This window comes from Schistocerca nitens, chromosome 1 (genome assembly GCF_023898315.1).
Source record: "Schistocerca nitens isolate TAMUIC-IGC-003100 chromosome 1, iqSchNite1.1, whole genome shotgun sequence".
In the NCBI taxonomy this organism is placed as follows: domain Eukaryota; kingdom Metazoa; phylum Arthropoda; class Insecta; order Orthoptera; family Acrididae; genus Schistocerca; species Schistocerca nitens.
The window spans coordinates 157,282,879-157,308,838 of NC_064614.1; the positions used below are offsets into that span (position 1 = coordinate 157,282,879).

General features: G+C 37.0%; 1 protein-coding gene across 2 annotated transcripts in view; it reads left to right on the forward strand.

Annotated features, from left to right (window-relative positions):
- LOC126243961 (putative inorganic phosphate cotransporter) overlaps window positions 1-25,960 on the forward strand; it is a 212,832-nt gene that overhangs the window by 120,427 nt on the left and 66,445 nt on the right. For both annotated transcript variants that reach the window (XM_049948201.1, XM_049948202.1), the window contains 2 exons: window positions 18,103-18,190; window positions 24,405-24,625. In XM_049948201.1, the coding sequence (XP_049804158.1) occupies window positions 18,103-18,190; window positions 24,405-24,625 (309 nt within the window). The remainder of the gene's footprint in view (window positions 1-18,102; window positions 18,191-24,404; window positions 24,626-25,960) is intronic.

The window sequence follows — 25,960 nt, forward strand, 5'->3', positions numbered from 1 at the left end:
AGAAACAAGTGGTTATTTTATGACATCTTGTTACTGTAGAAAAATAACTACACATGAAGGAACATGTATATTTGTGAAAGACAGTATCAGCTATTGCTGCCTCGAATCTCTCAAAAAGTTACAAAAAGAAGGTGATTTTGATATTTCTGCTGTAGAACAACCACAACGGAGGGGTATCTGTTGAGAGGCCAGACAAACATGTGGTTCCTGAAGAGGGGCAGCAGCCTTTTCAGTAGTTGCAGGGGCAACAGTCTGGATGATTGACTGATCTGGCCTTGTAACATTAACCAAAACGGCCTTGCTGTGCTGGTACTGCGAACGGCTGAAAGCAAGGGGAAACTACAGCCGTAATTTTTCCCGAGGACATGCAGCTTTACTGTATGATTAAATGATGATGGCGTCCTCTTGGATAAAATATTCCGGAGGTAAAATAGTCCCCCATTCGGATCTCCGGGCGGGGACTACTCAAGAGGACGTCGTTATCAGGAGAAAGAAAACTGGCATTCTACGGATCGGAGCGTGGAATGTCAGATCCCTTAATCGGGCAGGTAGGTTAGAAAATTTAAAAACGGAAATGTATAGGTTGAAGTTAGATATAGTGGGAATTAGTGAAGTTCGGTGGCAGGAGGAACAAGATTTTTGGTCAGGTGATTACAGGGTTATAAATACAAAATCAAATAGGGGTAATGCAGGAGTAGATTTAATAATGAATAAAAAAATAGGAGTGCGGGTTAGCTACTAAAAACAGCATAGTGAACACATTATTGTGGCCAAGATAGACACAAAGCCCATGCCTACTACAGTAGTACAAGTTTATATGCCAACTAGCTCTGCAGATGATGATGAAATTGATGAAATGTATGACGAGATAAAAGAAATTATTCAGGTAGTGAAGGGAGACGAAAATTTAATAGTCATGGGTGACTGGAATTCGTCAGTAGGAAAAGGGAGAGAAGGAAACATAGTAGTTGAATATGGATTGGGGGGAAGAAATGAAAGAGGAAGCCGCCTTGTAGAATTTTGCGCAGAGCATAACTTAATCATAGCTAACACTTGGTTCAAGAATCATAAAAGAAGGTTGTATACCTGGAAGAATCCTGGAGATACTAAAAGGTATCAGGTAGATTATATAATGGTAAGACAGAGATTTAGGAACCAGGTTTTAAATTGTAAGACATTTCCAGGGGCAGATGTGGATTCTGACCACAATATATTGGTTATGAACTGCAGATTGAAACTGAAGAAACTGCAAAAAGGTGGGAATTTAAAGAGATGGGACCTGGATAACCTGAAAGAACCAGAGGTTGTAGAGTGTTTCAGGGAGAGCATAAGGGAACAATTGACAGGAATGGGGGAGAGAAATACAGTAGAAGAATGGGTAGCTCTGAGGGATGAAGTAGTGAAGGCAGCAGACGATCAAGTAGGTAAAAAGACGAGGGCTAATAGAAATCCTTGGGTAACAGAAGAAATATTGAATTTAATTGATGAAAGGAGAAAATATAAAAATGCAGTAAATGAAGCAGGCAAAAAGGAATACAAACGTTTCAAAAATGAAATCGACAGGAAGTGCAAAATGGCTAAGCAGGGATGGCTAGAGGACAAATGTAAGGATGTAGAGGCTTGTCTCACTAGGGGTAAGTTAGATACTGCCTACAGGAAAATTAAAGAGACCTTTGGAGAGAAGAGAACCACTTGTATGAATATCAAGAGCTCAGATGGCAACCCAGTTCTAAGCAAAGAAGGGAAGGCAGAAAGGTGGAAGGAGTATATAGAGGGTTTATACAAGGGCGATGTACTTGAGGACAATATTATGGAAATGGAAGAGGATGTAGATGAAGATGAAATGGGAGATAAGATACTGCGTGAAGAGTTTGACAGAGCACTGAAAGACCTGAGTCGAAACAAGGCCCCGGGAGTAGACAACATTCCATTAGAACTACTGATGGCCTTGGGAGAGCCAGTCATGACAAAACTCTACCATCTGGTGAGCAAGATGTATGAGACAGGCGAAATACCCACAGACTTCAAGAATAATATAATAATTCCAATCCCAAAGAAAGCAGGTGTTGACAGATGTGAAAATTACCGAACTATCAGTTTAATAAGTCACAGCTGCAAAATACTAACGCGAATTCTTTACAGACGAATGGAAAAACTAGTAGAAGCGGACCTCGGGGAAGATCGGTTTGGATTCCGTAGAAATGTTGGAACACATGAGGCAATACTAACCTTACCACTTATCTTAGAAGAAATATTAAGAAAAGGCAAACCTACATTTCTAGCATTTGTAGACTTAGAGAAAGCTTTTGACAACGTTAACTGGAATACTCTCTTTCAGATTCTGAAGGTGGCAGGGGTAAAATACAGGGAGCAAAAGGCTATTTACAATTTCTACAGAAACCAGATGGCAGTTTCAAGAGTCGAGGGGCATGAAAGGGAAGCAGTGGTTGGGAAAGGAGTGAGACAGGGTTGTAGCCTCTCCCCGATGTTATTCAATCTGTATATTGAGCAAGCAGTAAAGGAAACAAAAGAAAAATTCGGAGTAGGTATTAAAATTCATGGAGAAGAAGTAAAAACTTTGAGGTTCGCCGATGACATTGTAATTCGGTCAGAGACAGCAAAGGACTTGGAAGAGCTGTTGAACGGAATGGACAGTGTCTTGAAAGGAGGATATAAGATGAACATCAACAAAAGCAAAACGAGGATAATGGAATGTAGTCAAATTAAATCGGGTGATGCTGAGAGGATTAGATTAGGAAATGAGACACTTAAAGTAGTAAAGGAGTTTTGCTATTTAGGGAGTAAAATAACTGATGATGGTCGAAGTAGAGAGGATATAAAATGTAGACTGGCAATGGCAAGGAAATCATTTCTGAAGAAGAGAAATTTGTTAACATCGAGTATAGATTTAAGTGTCAGGAAGTCGTTTCTGAAAGTATTTGTATGGAGTGTAGCCATGTATGGAAGTGAAACATGGACGATAACCAGTTTGGACAAGAAGAGAATAGAAGCTTTCGAAATGTGGTGCTACAGAAGAATGCTGAAGATAAGGTGGGTAGATCACGTAACTAATGAGGAGGTATTGAATAGGATTGGAGAGAAGAGAAGTTTGTGGCACAACTTGACTAGAAGAAGGGATCGGTTGGTAGGACATGTTTTGAGGCATCAAGGGATCACAAATTTAGCAATGGAGGGCAGCGTGGAGGGTAAAAATCGTAGAGGGAGACCAAGAGATGAATAAACTAAGCAGATTCAGAAGGATGTAGGTTGCAGTAGGTACTGGGAGATGAAGAAGCTTGCACAGGATAGAGTAGCATGGAGAGCTGCATCAAACCAGTCTCAGGACTGAAGACCACAACAACAACAACAACAGAACTCAATAAAAACAATCATCATTTGCCTGTACAGAAGTCCAAGCTCAAACATAAAAATATTCTTTAACCAACTTGAAGGTAGTCTTGACAGTATCATGGACCTAAACAACACAGTTATAATATGTAGAGACTTTAACAAAGTTTCGTGAGATAGACATGAGCTTATGGCTATTTGTGCAACATACAAGCTGCACCCAATTATAAATTCTTCTACCAGAGTTACAAGTGTATCCAGCAGTATTGGTATGATACTGATAAACAAGAAAAGCCATGAATATGCAGCTAGAAACTTCAACACAGGTTTTAGTGACCACTGTGCACAGATTCTTGAAATATCTTCCATGCTGAACTTAATTAAACAAACAGAAACAATAAAAATAGGAAGAACCTTCAGCCATCAAAACAATGAATACTTCAGGAATTTACTAAAGAAGGAAACATGGACTGAAATGTACAGATATGAAAACACAGATGAGAAGTCCACCATATTTATGGATATATTTACACATTACTTTAACATGTCATTTCCAATTAAAAATCAGAAAATCAAGTGTAGTAGGCTTAACAGAAAAAATTGCTGGTTGACAACAGGTCTAGAAAAGTCATGTGCTGAAAAATGAAGATTGTATGATATCTTCAAGTCTTCCATAGTATCCAATGAATTTTTTTACATTTTTCAAGAATTATAAAATGATACTTAAAAAGTGGTCAAAGAAGCTAAAATAATCGCAAATGACTGTTATATAAATAACTCCAATAACAAAATGAAAGCTATATGGAGTATAGTGAAACAGCAAACTGACAATGTTTCTCATCAAAACTCCAGTATTAAATTGAATTTTAACAAAGAAATTAATGATCCTAAAGAAATAGCAAATGTGTTCAATACTTATTTTAGCAATATAACTGAGCAATTAATCACTGAAATCATACCTTGCAATACAAACTGCCCAGTATCATCTGTAAATAACAACATAAATCCTACTTCACTGTTTCTCTTTCCAACAACCCAGAAAGAAGTACCATCAGTTATCAGAAATTTAAAAGTGAATCATTCCAATGATCCCAGGCAGCCTAATTAAAAACTATGGAGATCTTATTATTGAACTATTAGCTCACCTTTCTACTAATTTCTTTGAACTGGAATTTTCCCATCATCCCTAAAAACAGCCAAGCTCAAACCACTATTCAAGAAAGGTAAAAAGTATGAAGTGGCTAACTACAGACCCATTGCTCTACTATCTGTATTCTCAAAAATCATAGAAAAAGTTTTCAAAGAAGAGTAGTAGATTTTCTGGAAGAGCACAAAATACTTCATAGCACAACATGGTTTCAGGAAAGGCCGTACAACTGATACAGCAATTTTTGAACTATAAGTGAAGTACTTCAGAAACTAGATAATGGCAAAAATGTCATTGGAATATGTCTAGATCTCTCTAAGGCTTTTGATATCATAGATCACACAAAACTATTGCTTAAGGTTGACAACACGGGGATTAGAGGAACATCTAACAACTGGACAAAGTCGTACCTAAGTGGTCAAAAACAAGTGGTTGAAGTGCAATATCAAAATTTTATCGAATTCAAACTATGAAACCATTAAATATGCAGTGCCACAAGGTTCAGTTCTGGAATCTCTTCTATTTCTGTTGTATGTGAATGACCTAAACAAATTCTGCGAGAACATCATCCAGTTTGCTGATGATACAAGTGTGCTAGTGAGTGGGAAAGAAATGGAAATGCTTCAGAAGTGTACAACAGAGACACTGAGATATTGAAAACTGGTCCAGTCACAACAAATTGGTAATAAATGCAAGTAAGACAGTGGCACTAAATTTGTATAATGTGAAAAAAGGCGAGCAAACTGTTCAGATGAAGTTACCTGACAAAAATCTTCAGTATGTAGACAACGTTAAGCTCTTGGGAGTATGACTCCAAGATAATCTTAAATTGGGGGACACATATTGAAAAAGTCTGTGAGAAATTAAGCACTACATGCTACTTAAAGAGAATATTATAGGGATGCTGCAACAAAGATTCTCTGAAAACTGTGTGTTATGCCTATATATACTCACAACTGAAATATGGAATTATTTTCTGGGGTAACACTTCTCTTAGCCAAAAGCTCTTTAGGCTACAAAAAAGAATTATAAGAATAATGGAAGGTGTAAAATGGTACAAAACCTTTAGGCCAGTCTTAAAAAAGCTAGAAATCCTTCCACTTCCATGTATACCGGTATATGTGTATGAGATAACTGTGTTTGTGAAAAAATATTCAATGAAAAATATCACTCTCTTCCAGAAAAATGAAAATGTCCACTCCTATAATACCAGGCAAAAAGGAAACTTTCATTTAGAGCCCACCAACACCACCCTGAATAAAAAACGAGCCCTGTATTATGGGAAAGCTATTTATAATAAACTTCCTTCACAAATTAAAACAATAAATGATGTGGCAAATTTCAAGTCAGTTGCTAAGGCATATTTGGCTCATCACTGCTTCTGTTGCCTCCACAAGTTCTTTCAGGAAGCTCACTAATGATTTGTGTCTTTGCCTTAGTGATGTATCATATAAGCGTTACTGGAACTTGCTGTAATACAAATATAAATCTGCCATTATAGTACATGACCTTTCTGCTTTAAAATATCTACTCTTTATTTTTGTACAATATTTGCTCTGTATATTGTAACTCAGTGATCAACTAATGTAGAAATAATTAAATTAATGCAATTAAAATTATATTTTGTTATAAACTGACTTGTCCTACATCAGATTGTACTATTTGTGTACTATATCATTACCAGGACCAATAAAACTCTACTCTACTCTACTAATTCTACAGAAATTATTACTGTCTCTGGAAGTTCAAGAGTAAACGAAATGTAAATCTTTAGTTGTAGTTTGTGAAAATCAGGCAAGCAACAACAGAGAAATTCAGTTTTAATTATTGGAAATTCATATGGAAGGCGTATGTTGGAAGCCATTTTAATCCACTCCATGGTGAGTTTTGAAATGAGCAAGATTTATGTCCGAGAATATGGGATAATGTACTGCAGATAATTTAGTGTGGATTACAGGTCGAGAAATGTATTGGGCGTTATCTAAATTTCAAGTTCTGGGAGTTTACTGAATGATTCAATAATTGTATTTGATGGTTGACTGTCAACTTGTAATTTTTTTTCACTGACTGGCAATTTCAAGAGTGACTGATGAAAACTGTGACAATAGGATTAGGCTACGAACAGTGCTACTCCCAGTAGTTACTTACTATGAATGATAGATCAGAAAGACATGATTTAAGAGTTTTATTCAGTGACTATGTTCACTATTTGTTTGGCACATATGAACTTTTGTGAATAATTATGTCAGTGTTATTTCACTACATGTGAACAATATTGCAGGTCATCAGCAAAGTGCTTCACATGGCTATCCATTTATCTCTGCATAATTAGAGTAAGTGTGATTTAAACTGACATTCAGCATCTCTAAGTGCAAGTAAATTCGACATTTTTGTTGAGATGACCAAAATAACTGACAACAGACTATCCCCACCAATAAATTTTCAGCCAATTTCGATGGTGATGCCACTACCAACTTGTACAGGTAAAAGGCAAGTAGGCTGCAATGCATTGTTGGATATCTGCAATGTCTGTATGCTCACCTTTCTCACTCAATGCAAGGTGACTGTTCTTCAATGCTGTCCTTATCCTCCGGATTTGATGTTGACAGACTTCTTTTTATTATTCCACCTTAAATTAGCTCCGAAAGGGTTACAGTTTGTAAAGGTGCACATGACCACACTGCTTTGAATGATTCCACAATAAGCTTTACAACTGATGTCAGAAGTGTGTTGTAACTACTGTAATGGTGATTACTTTGACAACCAGTAAAGGTATTTTGTTTGTAATTTTTGTTTCCTTTATTTTATGAGACCATTCATCAAACTTTTCAGAAACATCTTGTATTTTCTTTAAAAAATACAACTGAGAAACTCTGTGCAAAAAGGGGATAACTCCACTTTTTCCCATAGCATATACCATACCCTATAAGCTTTAGCGTCTTACCCCATTATCATTTTGAAAGGAGCGAGGGGTAAATACTAGAGATATTCCTATTTTGCACTGAATGTACACAGTCCAGTCACATTAATAAAACCACCTTTTACGTTCAATGTTGTAGAATGTGGGTTCTCCCCTGTTTGCACTGATATCTTTAATAGTAATCAAGTAGATACTACATTACTAATAGGAGATAAACAGTATCTCTACAGTTAAGTTCTAAGTAGCAGCTTCCTTCCTAATTTACTCGATTAAACTTAGATGATTTAAATGTGAATAGCATTAAGAAGCATTATGATAGTTTACTATGAATACAGAATACTTACTAAGTTTCTATGAGTCCTTTGTCTTTTGTTAATGTACACCCTGGCTTGTACCACATCCCTGACTTTCTCCTTCTTGAAAGGATCTATGGAACGTTATGAATGAATGGATGGATGGGTGAATTAAAAGGCTGATTTTATGAGCATGTCAGACAGCAGTAATGCCAAAAAAAATGCGAAAATATGCCCTTGCTATCAAGAACAAAGTGTACTGCTCTCAAACACGTCTGATCTCCCTTTATTGTGTAACAGTTATATGTTATTCTTGCTTATCAGTGTTAATGAATAGATAGATGAGCTTTGTATTCAACTAGGAGAAACAAAAATTAATTTTGTGTGTAAACAGATATTGGTTAAATGAGAATTGACTACATCTTTATATGTCATCAAGCTGTAGTTTAATATAGATAATTCCAGTAATTATGTCAATAACGACCTTGAAAGAAAATGTAAGATGAGGTAGCCTAACTTCCTATACCTGCTCCAGCAGATGTGTACATTCATGTTTCTATGGTGATGCATGTGTGAATGTGTGTACTTTCGCTAGAGGAAGAGCAAAAGCTTTAAAGCTAGTGTAAATACTGTTTTCTTTTGCGTATTTCTATGCACCGCACTTCAGTCAGCTATAGGCTGCTTTCCTTTGTTTTATTTATTATTCCATCCAGGAATTTCCATTGTCAGTATCTGTTTATACAAATGTTGACGAATTTTTTTATAGTTTTGACTACCTTCTTTCAGATATAAGGGGCAATCAAAAAGTTTCCATTCAAAGGTTGCCCAGTCCAGAGTCTGTTTGCCACTCAGGCAAATTTGCTGGGAGTATTGAGGCATTGTCCTGCTGACGCATCAAGTTTAAGATACCCATTTGGTAAAACACTGTGTCATGCTATGTGGAGAAATCTGTAACTGTGTGCTGCACATCCTTGTCTGTCAGGAATTATTGACCCTTCAAGGACTTTTTATAGGGAGCAAAGGCATGATAATCATGTGGGGAGGGATAAGGACTATGGGGCATGTGCTCAAGTGTCTCCCATTTGAGTTGGCACACCTTTTCTGTTATGACATTTGTGATATGGGGATGCATGTTTTTATGAAGCAGCAGCTCCTCTTGACATGCACCATTCCATAATCGTGGTTTTCAAGAGACATGCTGCCCCATACACATTCTTTATTCTTTGATGGATATCTACCAGAGTTTGTAGTGTTTGTCCTTTGGCAGCCAAGAAAAGAATAACAGCATATAGTTCCTGTTTGGATACTTTTAGTAATAATGTCTCCATAGTTCACTTTTCCATATTTACTGCACATTGGAAAGACATGAATACCACTCTGATCCCTTGTCTGCATGTCAGTGCTTAAATACCCACATCGGAGTCACACTATGTTGAATATAAGTTGCAGCACTGCACTGAAATGGAAACTTTTTGATTGATCCTTATACATTTAATAAGTGTTGTCCGAAAGTAGTAAAAAGGCATGTAAACAAATCAAACATTGATGTAAAATTGTACATCAGTGGTTTACACCTATCCCCAGAAAGGTACTTTCATAATGAATATTTAAGACAGATGAAAATACATTGAAACAGATGTACTTTGTTATCTTTAATTAAAAATCAGAAATCATAAAACAAATCAAAGTAAAACATGGTCATGTACTGAGGAACAAATATTCTATTGAAATTTAAAAGTCTTGTAGTCAATAAAACCTTGTCAATACTGTATTTAATAACCTATCTGTTATATTATTACACCGCCACACACCAACAAACAGTAAATGACATCAAATTAAATAGAAGTATTGTGAAAAACCAGTTACAAGTGAAATACGCTGTGAAATAGAAGATATTGGAGACTAAAACAAATTTTCATTTTCAAGACATGTAAAATGATTAAGAGATGAAAGAAACTCAGTTCATTTTTAAGTATCACATGTTCCATGGTAAACGATCTAAAAATATGTAGAGTATTACTTGTGATAAAATTCTGAAACTGAAGAATTAACAGTACCTTCCAAACAGCTTTAATATGTTATACAGCATTTAAATGTGTACAACTCAAAATGTTTGGAAATGCTGCATAGAACACAACCTCATGTCTCACAACAACAAAAACAGCAGACAATGTCAAAAACTGCTTACGGCAGTCTAGTGCATATTCCTTCATGTGATTGTAAAATTGGTCACTAGATTGAAACATCAAGTGGGAAACATCATGTGTTCCTAGGTATACTATTCCACAGGGCTTTTGTCTCCAAATGCTGTGGACCTGTAACTGCTCAAAAAAAATGTTAGTGACGCATCGGTGGAGTGACCCTGGAAGAATTTCTTCATCTGAGTTTTGAACGCGTGGATGATTCTATCAGCTTCTCCATTTGATTGTAGAAGGGGGGGGATTGGAATGTGCTGAATGCCAGAATTTGGACTATTGTGAGTTATGAGCACTTCCAGTAGATCTTCAGTCACAATAATTTTTTCTTAGGCAGTGACGGTGTTGTTGGTTGACATGGCATTGTATTGGACAATGTACAGAAATTGGGAGTAAGCATGATCCATTATCAAGAACATGGTGTTGAATACTGGCTCAGCAAAATCAATGTGTACCCGCTCCCACAGGTGAGCACAGGGTGGCCAAGAAGCAAACGGATGTCATGGGGCTGCCTGCTGGCTTTGGCAGGATGGACATGTTTGGGTGATTCATTCAATATCCTAGTTCATTCCCAGCCAGTAAGTGAACCTGCAAGCCAGGAGTTTAGTTCGGGGTACCCTCCCCCCCACCCTTCCCCCCACCAATGAACTTGGTGCAATAGTTGTAGGATGTGCCAATGTAAAGAATAAGGAGTGACTACTCACGGGTGGCCCTTAATCAGAAGCAAGTGAAATTACTTCATGAGTCAACATGAACTGATGGCAGCATTAAAGAACTGATGGAATGCTGCAGGAGCCTTGGGAGATTGTTGTTCGGGCCATCCGTGAAGTATATGATTCTGGAATTGTTGGAGTACTTCATCGCTACCAGTTGCGTCTGGGACTTGGAAGCTGGTAATGGGTGAAGAATCTACAGTGGCTTCTGCTTCTTCATCAATATGAAAATACAGAATTTCTTCTTTGTCAAACTCTGAATTGGGTCCCCATGGAAGGCAGGAGAGGGCATCAGCTTCAGCATGCTCAGTAATGTTGTGGAAGTGAATCTCTTACTGGTAGTGCACAAAAAATAAAGTCCAGCACTGGAGGTGGTGAGTCCTGGAATCTTCACTGCCGGACTGAATAAGGAGATCAGCGGTTTATGGTCTGTGATGAGGTGAAACTTCACAAAACGTAATTTCTTTAATGCAAAGATGATAGCCAGTGCTTCTTTTTCTGTTTGGGAGTTCCTGTGTTGGTTGTCAGTCAATGTTTTTGATGCATAGGTCACGGGTCACTCAGAGCCATTTGAGTGCAAGGACCACTCTGATCAGATTTGTCCATTGCAATAACTATCTGCTTTGTTGGATCAAAATGTGCAAGGCACAGGGCCATCAACAACGGGATTTCGACCTGTGGAAGATGAACTTGCAAGCTGGTGTCCAGTGGAAAGGCACTCCTTTCTTGCACAACTGGGACAAGGGGTCAGTTTCTGTTGCTGCTGCAGGTAAGAACTTTTTGTAACATGATATCTTCCACAGAAAGGAACAAATTGATTAATCATTATTAGTCTGGGAAGTTTGATTATGGCTTCAACATGTTTATCCACTGGACAAATGCTTGAGCTGGAAATGATGTGGGTAAGGTACTCAGTCTCAGGCTGGAAAAAACATTTTTCTTTTCTTCATTTTAGGACAGCTTCCCTTAAGATGCTGAATAAAGATTTCAGATTGCTGAGGTGTTCCTCCATGGTTCTCCCTGTTCCAATGATGTCATCAAAATAGTTAATGCTTCCATAAACTTTGAGATACTAATTGTTCCAAAAACCGCTGACAGATGGTGGGAGTACTTTCTATACCAGACATTAGGCATTTCAAATGATAAAGCCCATGTGGCACGTTAAGTGTAAGAAACTGTTGACATTCTGCATCAAGCGGAAGTTGGAGGTATGTATCCACTAGGTCTATTTTAGAGAAGAAGTGTCCACCTTATAATTTTGACAATAATTCTTCTGGCTTCGGAATACGATATGTCTCAGTCTCTGAATGGGAGTTGACAGTTACTTTAAAATCGCCGCGCAGACAGATCTCCCCCAGTGGCTTTCACACTATGACTAATGTGGTAGCCAATTGACTAGACGGAATAGGTTCTAGAACTCCAATTGCAGTAAGGCAATCCAATTCTTCTGTTACTTGGTCTCTGAGAGCCAACGAAACAATGTGGGCTCGAAAGTACTGAGACCATGCATTACATTTCAGTGCAATGCGCACCTCAAAATCGTCTGCAGTGCCAAGTTGTGGGGTGGACAGGTCCTCATAATCCTGGCAAAGTGTCTCCAGGTCTGAGTATGGAACATCTTCATATACCAAATTCACAGGATCATCTACTGAAAACCCAAAGTTCAGAAAAGAGTCAAATACAAACAAGTTCTCAGTGGAATCACTGTTAACAACTAAGAAGGCTGTATGGCAAATGACATTATGATATGACACTGGCAGTTCAACTTGACTACATCCTGAGATGGTATGTTCATTATACACCATTAGATGTCTCTTTGTTTCTTGCAAGGGAGGAGCTCTAAGTTTCAAATAGGTACCGTAGTTCAGCATACTCATGGCTGTGGCAATTCTACTTGTAATTAACCTGGTTTCTCTGCAATTTGAACTTCTATGAAAAGGTTATTCAAGGTCTTTTGATGGTCTATAGTGGCAACCAGATTAACATCCATCTGTTGAGCTGGAGGCTGTCTTGCCTAAGCCTTTACGTTGATGTTTTTTTAAAACAATCTAGACATGACGGCAATCATTTCAGTACCCAAGACTGGTTTGATCAGCTCAAGTGGGGTGGAAGACTTTGTTGGTTAATGAGACAGCATCCCACTTGTACAGTTGCTATGTCCTAGTGTGGTCATTGGCTGCTGGCTTGGATGTGTTTACATTAACGTTATATGTCGATCCACAACTCCAGTTTCTTGCCTACTGCTCGAGTCACTTTGAAGCTTTGTGCTAAGTCCAAAACTCTGTCTAATGATGGGTCATTGAGTTGAAGTGCCTCATGCTGAAAATCCCTGTCTGGAGTACCCTGGATGATCATGTCCCTGATCATATCTTCTGCATATGACTCCTTACTTTTATGGTTAAAAATGACATTTTCATGCTAAATCTAGCACCTCTAAGCCCCATTCTCTATGAGTCTGGTTTAGCTTTTTCTTGTATCAGTAAAATGCTATCCAGGAGGAAATAATGCCCCGGGTAATATTTAGTCTGCAACAAACGAATATTTGAAAATATGAGCTCTGAAGGCTTACATAAGGGGACCAATTTGCACAGTAGCCAGTAAATCTTAGGTTTTGACCATGACATAAACAAAGATTTCATGAGGCTGGCACTAGTTACCTTGAAGGCATGGAAATGCTCCAATAATCTTGATTTGCAGGCTTTGCAGGCTTTCCAGTCCTCTAAAGGCTTGTCAAAGGAAGGTAAAGCCAACACTTGCCGTGTTATAAAAACGTAGGCTTCCACGGCTGATGTCATAGTGATTAAAATTCTTCTGGGTATTATTCCGCCTCATTGCTGAAAACTAACAACAATAATAAACTAAAACCAATGTTTCAGCCAAATTGAAACGACCTTCCTCAGGGCACGAGGAAGGCCGTTGCAATTTGGCTGAAACGTAGGTTTTAGTTTATTATTGTTGTTAGTTTTTAGCAGGGACACGGCATAATACGCAGAAGAATTTTAATCAGTTGTTGTGTTGCTTGCGACTGCAGTAAGCTTTAAAGAAATGGTTGGAGAGTGTTCAGTAGCAGCTTCTGGTCCTCATCCTACTGATGAATAAGTTGCACGAGTAGAGCTTCCATTGTAGATGCTCCCTGGCTCATTGCCATTTTATTGCTGTATAACTAGGCATAACACAATAAATATATCACCATTCTCAATTTATTGACACAATACTGATACAAATAATTCTGTTACCAAGTGCCAAGTTGTAGATGAACATTTTGTGGAAAATTATATAAATTGATGGTGATTGTCCCAATGTCCAGGAAGCGCAAGTGAAATGTAGAATTTTGGCAGAAGTCACAAGTCTGTTGACATACTAAGCCTAGTGAACATTGAAGACCAATTTCCAGATAGCATTCGGACTCGAAGTCCAAAGCACAGCCGAATCAACATTGAACAGCAGGTCTGTCACAGCGTCACATTTCTGAGTTGTGGAGTAGAAACATAGCATGATGAGACCTGGCTTGTAGACATCATCAGCAGCATTAAATAAGGCTCTATAGTTAATGTAACTGGCAGCTGTGCTCACTGTATTTTCTCAGCCAATCACTAAGTGTTATGGGTGCCCAATTGCTGTGTTTTGAAATGCATGCATGCACAGGCAGCCTGCAATGTTGATAGGGGGCCATGCATGGAGAAGTGTGGCCAACGATCCATTTCTCGGCTGCTCATAATGGAGCATGTTGTTGCTCGGTGTGGAAATTTGGTAGTACACTGCCATGTGGTCTTAACTGCTCTGGAGGTAATGAGGAAAAATTCAGGAGTGTATATGTCTTCCATTCCACATGTGCTGTATGGTCGTGATCAATCTGGCGATACATAGTATCACTAAGTAGGCCATACATCTTCTCCAAATATTAACTATAAGGTCTTTAACACCACTATGTCCAGATCCTCTCAGAGATTTCATGGTGCTACCCTTTCTTCAGAGGTTATATTACTGCATTGAGGAAGAGTTTTCAAAAGAGCACAGCAAGTTTCCTTCTTATTTCTTTGGCATGAACTTGGTCTTCCTTTATGGCCTATAGTGAGTAATATTGACACCCCCAAATATTATTTAGCCAAACACCATGATTTCTTGCTAAGATCATTGGTTGGCAAATGTCCATGCCATACACAGAACTCGGCTGATTTTGTCAACAGACCAGGGGCTCTCCACCCAAGTAGTTTAGATCTTTTAGTGAGTTTTGAAGTAGTACATCTTTTTGCAATGGTACCTCTTGCTGATTCTTTAGCACTGATTGGTAAACAGTTTCAGGTGGACATCACTGCTTTGTTTCAGCATGTTCTTTCTTCAACATATTTTATGTTTAACCAAGAATATTTTGAACAGACTGACGGCGTCACCATGGGCAGCCTCTTGTCTCCCCTCATGGCTAACTTTTTTATAGGGGATTTTGAGGAAAGGCACTTGAGTCAGTGCTTGTTAAACCACTTGTTTTTTGGAGGTATGTGGATGATACTTTCATCCTGTGACCCCACAGAGAAGATAAGTTAATGGGGTTTTTACATCATCTTAACTCCATTCATGAGAACATTCATTTTACTATGCAATTAGAGAAAAATAGTTGTCTCCTATTCCTGGATGCTTTGGTTAGATGGAAGAGTGACAGCTTTCTTGGACATTCTATTTATCATAAGCCCACTCACATTGATTTGTACTTACACTCTCAAAGTTGTCGTAACCCATCCCAAACTATGAGTGTGCTTAAAACCCAAGTACACAGAGCCCATATAGTGTTGGATGCAGATAGTTTTCCTAAAGAGCTTGAAGACAGTGTTCAGAGACAATGGATACTCTACCTGGCAAATTAACAGGGCATTCTCAGTTAAAACCAAAAATTGGGAAGTGGATAAAGAGGAGAATGCGCCAGCAAAGCCCATAGCTTTTCTTCCATTTGTTGGAAATATATCCTTCAAAATAGCAAGAATCCTTAGTAATTTTCAGGTGAAAGTGATTTTCTGCACACCATCTAAGATTTCAAACCTGCTGGCATCAGTGAAGGACAATTTGTTATTGCAGAAGGTGGGAATTTACAAAATATCTTGCCAAGGTGGTATGGCCTATATAGGACAATCAATGCACACAGTAGAAGAAAGCTGCATGGAACATAAATATTCCATTCACCTTCTGCAATCCAGCAAGTCTGCAATTGTGGAACATTGTATCACCAATAGACAGTCAGTGGAATATAACAAATCATTAATTTTGGTCACAGCAACATCATTTGAGACTCCGTCATAGAAGAATCCATTGAAATACACATTGTGGAAAATCTAATTAACCGTGGTAGCAGCAGCAGCTGGGTAATGTGTAGAATCCTGTCATCTCTGAGATTTGCTCCAGACAATGACACCAGAATACTCTGATGACTGGAGTGAGCAGCAATGCCAAAGACAGCTGAACTTTGCAGTTGCACCAGCAATGGCAGTGCCACCGAATGGTGTGGTCCTTCTCTCACCATGATTCTGATGCATGCACAGCAATACTTTCAGCATGCTAAGGTGGAGCAGAGAATGTCTTTGTCAGTCTTAAATGGCTCACCTGAAGATTAATGGCAGGTGTCCAATTGAAATATCATGGAGTGAAGTTTACTATGTCTGGCTGCAATCCTGAAATCTCTTCAAGCATTTAATTTGCTGGTAAAATTTTAAATTTCACAAGTTTTCATCTAGTGGAAGGAAGGAGTTAGATGTATTGTATGTGTCTTAAAAAACAATATGTCCTGTAGCCCACCTTTCAAACAACTGATTATGGAAGTTTCTTCATTATTTACAATCAATTGTCAACTACACAAATAAGAAAATCAGCAAAAAGTTAAACAAACAGACAAAGTGGCCATGTTTGCGTGAGTTGTGCTTAAGTGAATGTATGTGTGTTTTCTGTTTCCAAAGAAGGTCTTTGGACTGAAAGCTTCAATATTTAATGATCTTTTCATTGTGTCCATTTGTGACTCAACATCTCCTCAATGTGGTGGGTAGCAATCTATCCTTTTCATAACACTGTTGTTAAATGCACAATCAAATGACTGACCAGCCCACTACTAGACTAAGTAAAACCCAATATGGTTATACAAATATAGACGTTAAACTTCTCAATGTACTTTGTCTCAAGCATATACAGTCCCATTAGAGATGTTCAGGAATGTTATACAAAACTGGCTAAAAAGGCACTTTACACAGTATAGAAATTAATGGGTTATCAGAGAAAGATTTTACATTTTGTTTGTCATTGCTTTTATTTTGTATGTTAATTTATATGTTACACTTTTACCCATACTATTGGGTTTTACAGTTATACAGTATATAGCTTATACAAAGTGTTGTCTTTATTCTTGTGTTTTACTGTTCTCCAGTTCACATTGTGTTCCACAGAACTGTACTGTATATAATTTGGTTTGAACAAACTATGATGACATTGAATAGTGATGATTAAATTGAAGTTCACATTGAAAAATGTAGATTCTGAATGATATTTATACTTTTGTCTCATCCAGACATTAAAAGCACTAATTACTCATTCATACCAGACTTGTAAGTTTTAAGATATGGTTGAGGCTTAAATCCTGAATTAATTTTTGTTATGATAATTGACTGAAAGGATTTCTGCTTCATAGTGGAATTAGTGTTTATCTTTTATTCTTTTTCAGGGTTCCTTTATTTTTAAATTTGTGTGATTTTTCACTGCCCAGAGTATATAAAAAACCAATATCACATTTAATGTAACTGGACAGATAAAAAAATCTATTCATCATGTCGTGGCAGGAGGACATACATGTAAAAAGGTTTTACTTATGCAAGCTTTCAGAGCTGCGGAGAAGGAAAAGGGGTGAAGGGAAAGGAACTAGAGCAGTTTAGGAAAATGGGGAAAAGAAATAGCTCCCTCTTCCTCCCCTTTCAACCCTTCTACTGGAAGAAGGAGCCTCTGGTTCCAAAAGCTTGTGTAAGGGAAACATTTTTTTTTCTCCTGGCATCGCTTGGTGAATAGATTCTTTTTATCTATCCAGTTACATCATATTCTCAAAAATTGCTTATTTTTGTTTTTTTAAAACAAATAACATATTTATTTATAAGTAAGATTTGTTTTACATTTTACAAGCATAAAGAATTATTTGTAGTCAGGCTATATGGAGTACAGTGAACGGTTGGTGCATATGGAGAATGAATTTAGTTTTAAGCACCGTTAACAATAAATAGCAGAATAGCATGTGCATCTTTACAGTTTTGCTTTCTTTATATTTCAATTGAGGTTGAAAGTAGCAGAGTCAAATCACTATCACACTAGCTTACTTAAGTAGCGTACAGTGTGCACGTACAGAAATAGCAGGAGTCAAATCAGAGAAAATGATGAAACTGCATTATATGTTAAAAAATTAAAAGACTGTTCAGTCATGAACAGCAAATAAACACACATTTCATCAATTTCCATTCATTTTTTCCAGGGATTCCTGTACCCTTCAATACACACTCTACTTTCATTATGGGTGACACCAGAAGAAAGTGGGCTGTTGGGGACTATAGTTTATGCAGGTAAGCTAGTTTAACTTGCTTTATTAGTTAGGCAGTTGGGCTTGCTGGTCTAGTGGTAAAGTGCTTGACTGGAAACTGAGAGGTTGCAGGATCAAATCCCAGTCAGATCACAGATTCTTGAGTTTGTGTTTTAACCTAACGAATGATGTGAGGAGTCACCAGGAATGATACATGGTACAGGTTTCATGTTAAGCTGTAGGTACCTTTCCCTGATTGGATAGTCAAAGCACTGATGTCCAATTGAAAGATTTGCACCTGGCCATTGAAATTGTAATTATTATGACATTATTAGTTAGGAATATTACAAGCTTTAGTAGTTGATGAATATCACAAAGCTCTGACAATAATTCATTTATTTAGCATTATAATTATGTACTTTGATGATTGCACAGGGTTTGGAAAAGCTTTTCATGTAAGAAAGGTTGGACATATCTGCAAGTATAAGATATTGAGTTACCCTTAATATAGATTCAAGAAGAGCTACTCTCCTGAACATTCCATCTACCATTTCACTGAATGACAAGATAATGGAATATTTTGTGATCAAAGTCGTTTGACTAGGCAGTTCACAACACTCTTTTGGAGAAATTTGAAGTTTGTGGCTGTTGAGGTACAATGAATAAGTGGTTCACTTCATATTTAACTGGCAGGAAGCAATGGGCAGCTCTCAGCATGAATCTTCTTCTATGTCAACATATACCTCTACATCCATAGCCTGCAGACCACTGTAAAGTGGTGGCAGAAGGTACGTCCCATTGCACTAGTTACTGAGGCTTTTTCCCATTCCATTCATGTATTGAGTGCAGGAAAAATGATTGCTTGAACAGCTCTATGCATGCAGTTAGTCTGATCTTGTCTTCACAAGCCTAATGCAAGTGATATGAGAGGGCTGTAGTATATTCCTAGATTCATTACATAAAGTTGGTTCTAGAAACTTTATAAGTAGGCTTCATGGGATATGTTGCATCTGTCTTCGTCTGCCAATTCAATTCTTTCAGTGTCTTTCTGAGAGTCTCTCATGGGTCATACTAACCTGTGACCATTCAAGCTGCCCTTCTTTTTATCTGTTCAATATACCCTATTAGTCCTATTTGGTATGGATACCAAACACTTGGGTAATATTCTAGGATGGGTTACATGAGTGTTTGTGATGCAATCTCCTTGTAGACTGATTGTATTTCCTTAGCATTCTCTCAACAAACCACAGCTTGCTACCTGCTTTACCTATTACTGAGACTATGTGATCATTCCATCCCATACTCCCATAAATTGTTACACCCAAGTATTTGTATGCTTTGACAGATTCCAACAGTGACTCACTACTGCTATAGTTGTAGGATATCACACTTTTATTTAATTTTATGAAGTGCAAAATTTTATATTTCTGAATATTTAAAGTGAATAACAATAACAACACTCATCACTTAACAACCATTCAAATTACCATAAAAATTAAAACAGTTAAAAAGTTAAGAATGCTGAGATGTTCCCAAAAGCTACCTAGCTGCATGAAGGTGCTTTTATTCACAACTACTGGTTTCACATCAGTATAGATGCATCTTCATGTTTATCTATCAAGAATACCAATTTTTGAAATGGTAGAAATACAGAACCATAGCATTGGCATTCAACAAAAAACAATGATGTATACTCACAGTGGTTATATTTCCATAATGCACATGGATAATTTCAGAGTCCCAGTTTTCGGAATGATATCCATATTCAGAGTTAAACCACAATGGTGGGTCGTCATAATAAAATTGAGTACACCCAATGATTCTCGTCAAAATGTACAAAGCATGACTGCTGAATGAGCCAGGACTAGAAAAAAATGGGGGAAAGAACTAATAATGAATGGGACACTACTGTGAATAGAGATCAAATGCTGAAAAATTAACTAATGTCTAGGGAAAGTTCTATAAGTACATGGGAAAGATCATCCAAATATCATACTCTATTATGGAACTAAAATGTTGAGAATGGAAGAAATCTGAAAAATAGTTTATTGGATAACACCTCATAGGATGTGTGATAAGATCCTAATGATGTCAGCTGTATAAAACTAAAGAAGTAAAACTTAAATTCTCATGTAATGTGCACATTTCCCCCATATTGCTAACAGGCTGATGTGGTGTAAGTAGTCCATGGAGGTTAGCAGTACAGTGAAAGGCAGAAGGCCATGGTGCTTAAGAGAGAAACAAAGTAAACACATGAGCAGCTGCAAGGAGGAAATAAAAACTAGGAAAACAACTGAAAGCTGGGAATCACTTTATGTAACTTTAAAAAATCCGAAGTTTATGGTAGGTATAAAATAACGAATAAAACATAATCTGCTTTATATCAGTATATTAATATTATAAAATTGCCAAAGGAGTAGTATTTGAGTATTATGCAGTTGCTAAATTAATGTGAAAATCATCCTAATAGCTACTGGTCACAGTCCAGATAAGCAAAATTTGATAGATATTGTTTATTCTATTCAACCTTTTCACTTTGCCCGCATCTACTACCAACATTCCTCAGAATAAAGAATGCTGGATGGATATTTTTCTTTTTTAACTTTCTGCCAACGTATTCTTATACACTTCCAAAATAAGGTACTCTGTGATAACTTGGCCTGACACTATTTTGATCATATGGAATTAACTTGTGGCTCAGCCAATAGTGTTTGCTGAATAGAAAGAATGAGCAGACCTTTTCTTACTGATGAGAAGATCAATAATGAAGTCACCACTAAGAGGAGAAGATCTATAAAGATGAAAAGGTTTGCCTGTTCTGTCCATTTAGCGAGCACTCCTGGTTCAGCCACAACATAAATTCCATCTAATCAAAACAGTGTCAGGCCAAGTTATTACAGAGTACTGCATTTCAGCAGTGTATCAGAAAAATATCCATCTAGCATTTTTCATTCTGAGGAGTTTTGATAGAAGATAAAGGAACAGTGAAAAGGCTGAATAAAATAAATATAAGGGTTTTGTGATATTGCTTACAGTGGCTGCCCCCAGAAATATATAGATCAGAATGGGCACTATTTTAATATACAGTTGAAAAAACACTGAAATCTTGTCAGCCCCAAATCAACTATCTCAGCTCATCTAAAAGAAATAGGTTACTCTATTTCCAACATTGAAAAAAATTGTGTATTATATTTAAGGGAACAGAAGGAAACGTTTTAAATATTTTGGAAGAAATACAAATCATAAATATATTAAAGTGAGCCCCAGGTTCAACTTTGAATAATCAGATTGAACCGAGACACTACAATATCCTGTCGAAGCTTGATGATCTGAAATGTTGCTGCTAGCTACTAGGATGATTTTCATGTTAATTTAGTGATTGCATAAAACTCAGATACTACTCCTTTGGAAATTTTATAATACTGAAGTACCGATGTGAAGCAGATTATGTTTTATTTTATACCTGCAATAAACTACAGATTTTTTGAAGTTATATAATGTGGTTACCAGTCTTCAGTTGTTTTCCTAGTTATGATCTTCTACTGTACTGCTAGCCACCATGGTCTGCTTAACCACATTGGACTGTTAGCAATATGGTGGAAGTACACACATTACATGGGAATTTAAGTTTTACTTAATTAGTTTTATACAGTTGGTGTCAATAGGATCTTATCATACGTCCTATGAGGTGTTATCCGGTAAGCTATTTTTAAGATATCTTCCATTTTCAACACTTTGGTCCCATACTAGAGTATTATTTTTGGATGATCTTTCCCATGTACTTATAGAACTTTCCCTAGATGTTAGTTAATTTTTCAGCATTTTGTCCCTGTTTACAGTAGTGTCTCACTCATTTTTAGTTCTTTCCTCTGCTTTGTTATAGGCTTGGCTCATCCAGCAGTCAAGCAATGAGCATCTTTGGGTGTACTCAATTTTATTATGATCACCCATTATTGTGCTTTGTCTCTTAACACGAATAATTTTCTGAAAGCTGGGACTCTGTAATTGTCCATCTGCATTTGACATGTAACGATTGTTAGTTTGTGTCAGTGTTTTTTTGTTGAATGCCATTGCTATTGTTCTGTATTTCTACCATTTCAAAAATTCATATTCTTGACTGATAAACATGAAAATGCATCTATACTGATGAGAAACTAGTAGTTGCAAATAAAAGCACTTCCATACAGCTATGCAGCTTTTGGAACACCTCATCATTCTTGACTTTTTAGTTGTTATAATTTTATGATAATTTGAATGGTTGTTGAATGTTGTTATTGTTACTGTTATTTTTAATGTCTCCGAGCTGTGATTGGCCTCCTGAGAAAGTTGTTTGTATTTAAAGTGAGATGCCAATTTTTGCACGACTTTGAAATCTTATCACAATCTGACTGCATATCGGGCTGATTTTCTTATACAGTACTTCTTCGTAGATAAATGCATCATCTGCAAAAGGTCTGAGGTTAATATTATCCACAAGATTGTTAAGATAGAACATGAATAGCAAGAGTTCCAACACACTTCCCTGGGACACATCTGAAATTACTTTTACATCTGTCAGTGACTCACTATCCAAAAAAATGTTGTGCGTCCTCCCCACCAAGAAATCTGCAATCCATTCACATGGATTGAAGATGGTATCCCGAATGAACAGAATAATAAGTATATGTGTGGAACTGAGTCAAATACCTTTTGGGAGTCAAGAAACACTGTATCTGTTTGACTGCCTTGATCCATGGCATTCAGGACATCTTGTGAGAAAAGCACAAGTTGGGTTTCATGTGGTTGATATATTCAGAAGTTGTGCTGGTTGGTATGAAGTAGGTCTCTCTGTTTGAAATACTTCAATATGTTTGAGCTCAGATTATCCTATAAGATTCTACAACAAATGAGTGTCAAGGATATGGTATGGTAGTTTCATGCATCACTTATGTTGCTCTTCTTGTTGCTTTCTTACAACCACTGGTCATAGTTTTTTGTTCAAAGGGTCTTTGGTATGTTATAGTTGAAAGAATGCTATCTCAGCTTCAAATTCAGTATAGAAGCTAAAAGGAATTCCATCAAACCCTAGAGCTTTGTTCGGTTTTAACAACTTCAGTTGTTTCACCCATCTTTGCAGTGGTACACAAATTAAAGTGAACAGTACTCTTGAGATTTCTGTTGTAAAGGAACATTTGAAAGCAGGTTAAGCATTTCTGCTTTTGTTTTGCTGCTCTAAATTTCAGTTTTTGTCTCATGTGTGAGTGACTGGACACTTAACTTTGATGCCATTAACAGCCTTCACATATGAGCAGAATTTCTTTGGGTTTTATGAAAGATGTCTCAGTACTATTTTGATATAGTAGTCATTGATGGCTTCATGCATTGCCCTGATGACAGATAACCATGTTTAATACAGCTTTTTTTCTGTCTATAGCCCTATGCTTTGTTTTACACCTACTTTGTGAACATCTTCTGGACCAACCTGATGATAAAAGTATTCCACAAAGGTGCTTCAGCTAAGGAAAACTTAAGAATAAGAGACACAAAAAGGACATCCACCACTTTCATCATAAAGTCCATCAGTTTCTAACTTTCACCTAGTTTCACATATAAAGAACTCTGAGCCTTGAGTCCAACACCCTGACTCCGATTTTGGTTGCTGTGTATCTGAATTCCAGAAAAGTTTATGTGCAGTGCTTCATTTGTGTAGACCATTAATGAACAACTCTGGTATCTGTAGGTAATTTTTCTTTGTCTGCAGCTGCACAATATTGGTTTTTTGAGATTAACATTTAAAATTTGTATTTGAACCTGTCATAAGTTGCAAAACAATCATCTTGTCTGTGCCTGAAATGGGTGTTTGTATGTCAGTACCATCAGCAACATTATATTTTTTGTGTAGCCATTTGACATTTTAGCTAGGACACTGATATAGGTAAAAACAGAAGCAACACCAATACCAAACTTTTTGGAAAATCATATTTTATGTTTCCCATTCTGTGTTTAGATTAAAAACTTGTACATGATGTAAAGTTAATCTAAGTATTTTAAAAATTGAAAAATATAAATATTTCTCTTTGTAAGTTTCTGGCTTAAATTAGGAAACTATCTTTTCAGATTGAATACTGTACCAAAATTGTAATGAATGTTTTATTATTTAGAATTGTCATGAGAATCCACAGTAACAATAATAATAATAATAATATTTAGAAGAAGAAGAAGAGGCAGTAACCATGATGAGAAGGACATTTACTGTAAAAGAGTGTTTTCTGTAACAGGGGCTCAGCTGGGAACAATCATATCTATGCCTCTCTCTGGAGTCTTGGCTAGCAGCAGTCTTGGCTGGCCTTCTGTCTTTTATATATTTGGTGGAATTGCTGTGGCTTGGGGCATCTTATGTGCGATTGTTGGAGCCAGTAGCCCAGCAAAACACAAATTCATAACTGGTGAAGAGAGAAAATTCATTGAAGAATCTCATGCAAACAGATCATCTGATAAGGTATTATTTTCATAATTATAATGATGTATGAAACTTTAAATGTAACTTAATATAACTTTATAAGGAAACTGCTCTGAGTTTCCATATCTTATAAAAATCATAAAACCAATGTTGTGAATGTCCCTGCAATTGTAAGAGAGTGTTGAATGTTGCTGTAAAATATATGGAGCTTTCCATCCAGGTAAGTAAGTATGACAGATGTGTGCATATGTACTGACTGTCACAATCTGGTAAATTCTCCTTCATCCCCACCTCTTGTTGAGCTGATAGATCCCTCTCAATGTGTGAACTTGGTGACCTACTGCTCTACTCCCTTCTACAACTACTTCATCTGATTTTATTCCTAAGTGTTTATATGGCTGTAATAAATATTGACCAGATGATCAATTTTTAACTGAGTTTAATATTTCCATATTACATTATTCTTAAATTATCATATCAATAGTCTAGTAATTTTTTTTCCAAGGGTAAACATTGGGGAGATTATTACCTCCTTGTGTCTGTTTTATACTTGTTGGTTAAAAGAAATTGTTAGATATCCATGTTTGCAAAACAGTTATTTCTGAGTCTTTTTATATCCTAAACACATTACAAGGAAGATGTGTCACCTTTTATGGCCTCTCTGTCAGTGCATGACAGTGCATGGTATGCTCGAAAAAGCCGTGTGCAAAAATATGTTTTTTTCAGTGGTTCATATCTCGGTTTATAGTGATCACAGGTAAGGGGTGAAGTGTGTTAGATAGCCTTGGGCTAGTGACCATTTGCATACTCATCGGAAGAACAGGCATACTGTAGCTATCCTACAGTACAGTGTCAAAATTTAAACACTACACACTTCCCCTAGCGGAGACAAACTGAGCAAATCAGTTGGTTCTTTTGAATTAAATGTAGCCAGGGTAGGCCTTAGGTGGCTTATAAAAGTATGGCTTGTTCATGAGAGCTTCCTGAGAAAGCTCCGAAAAAGCATTTTTGGGTAAGAAAAATATCAGTTGTGGTCATGGCCAATTCTTTAGCTTCTGTTCATGGGAGATCATCAAAATTTTTAATGTATGTTCTTAAGATGATTTCCTAAGGTAACCTTGAAACTTTTTACAATATCATTATTTGTTATCGAGATCCAGAGGTACGAAGTTACCATACTTGTGCGTATAAAATAGACATGTAATATCAGGTCCGAGGGGTAAATGTAATTTAACTGACATAATGAACACATGGAAAGGGTAGCAGAATCATTGGAAGGGTTCTGAGGTCATCAAACTATGTTTTGAGTCAGAGCTTTTTCACAAATAAAACTTTACAGTGCGCTGTATCTGTATAATGGGTACTTGTTGCATA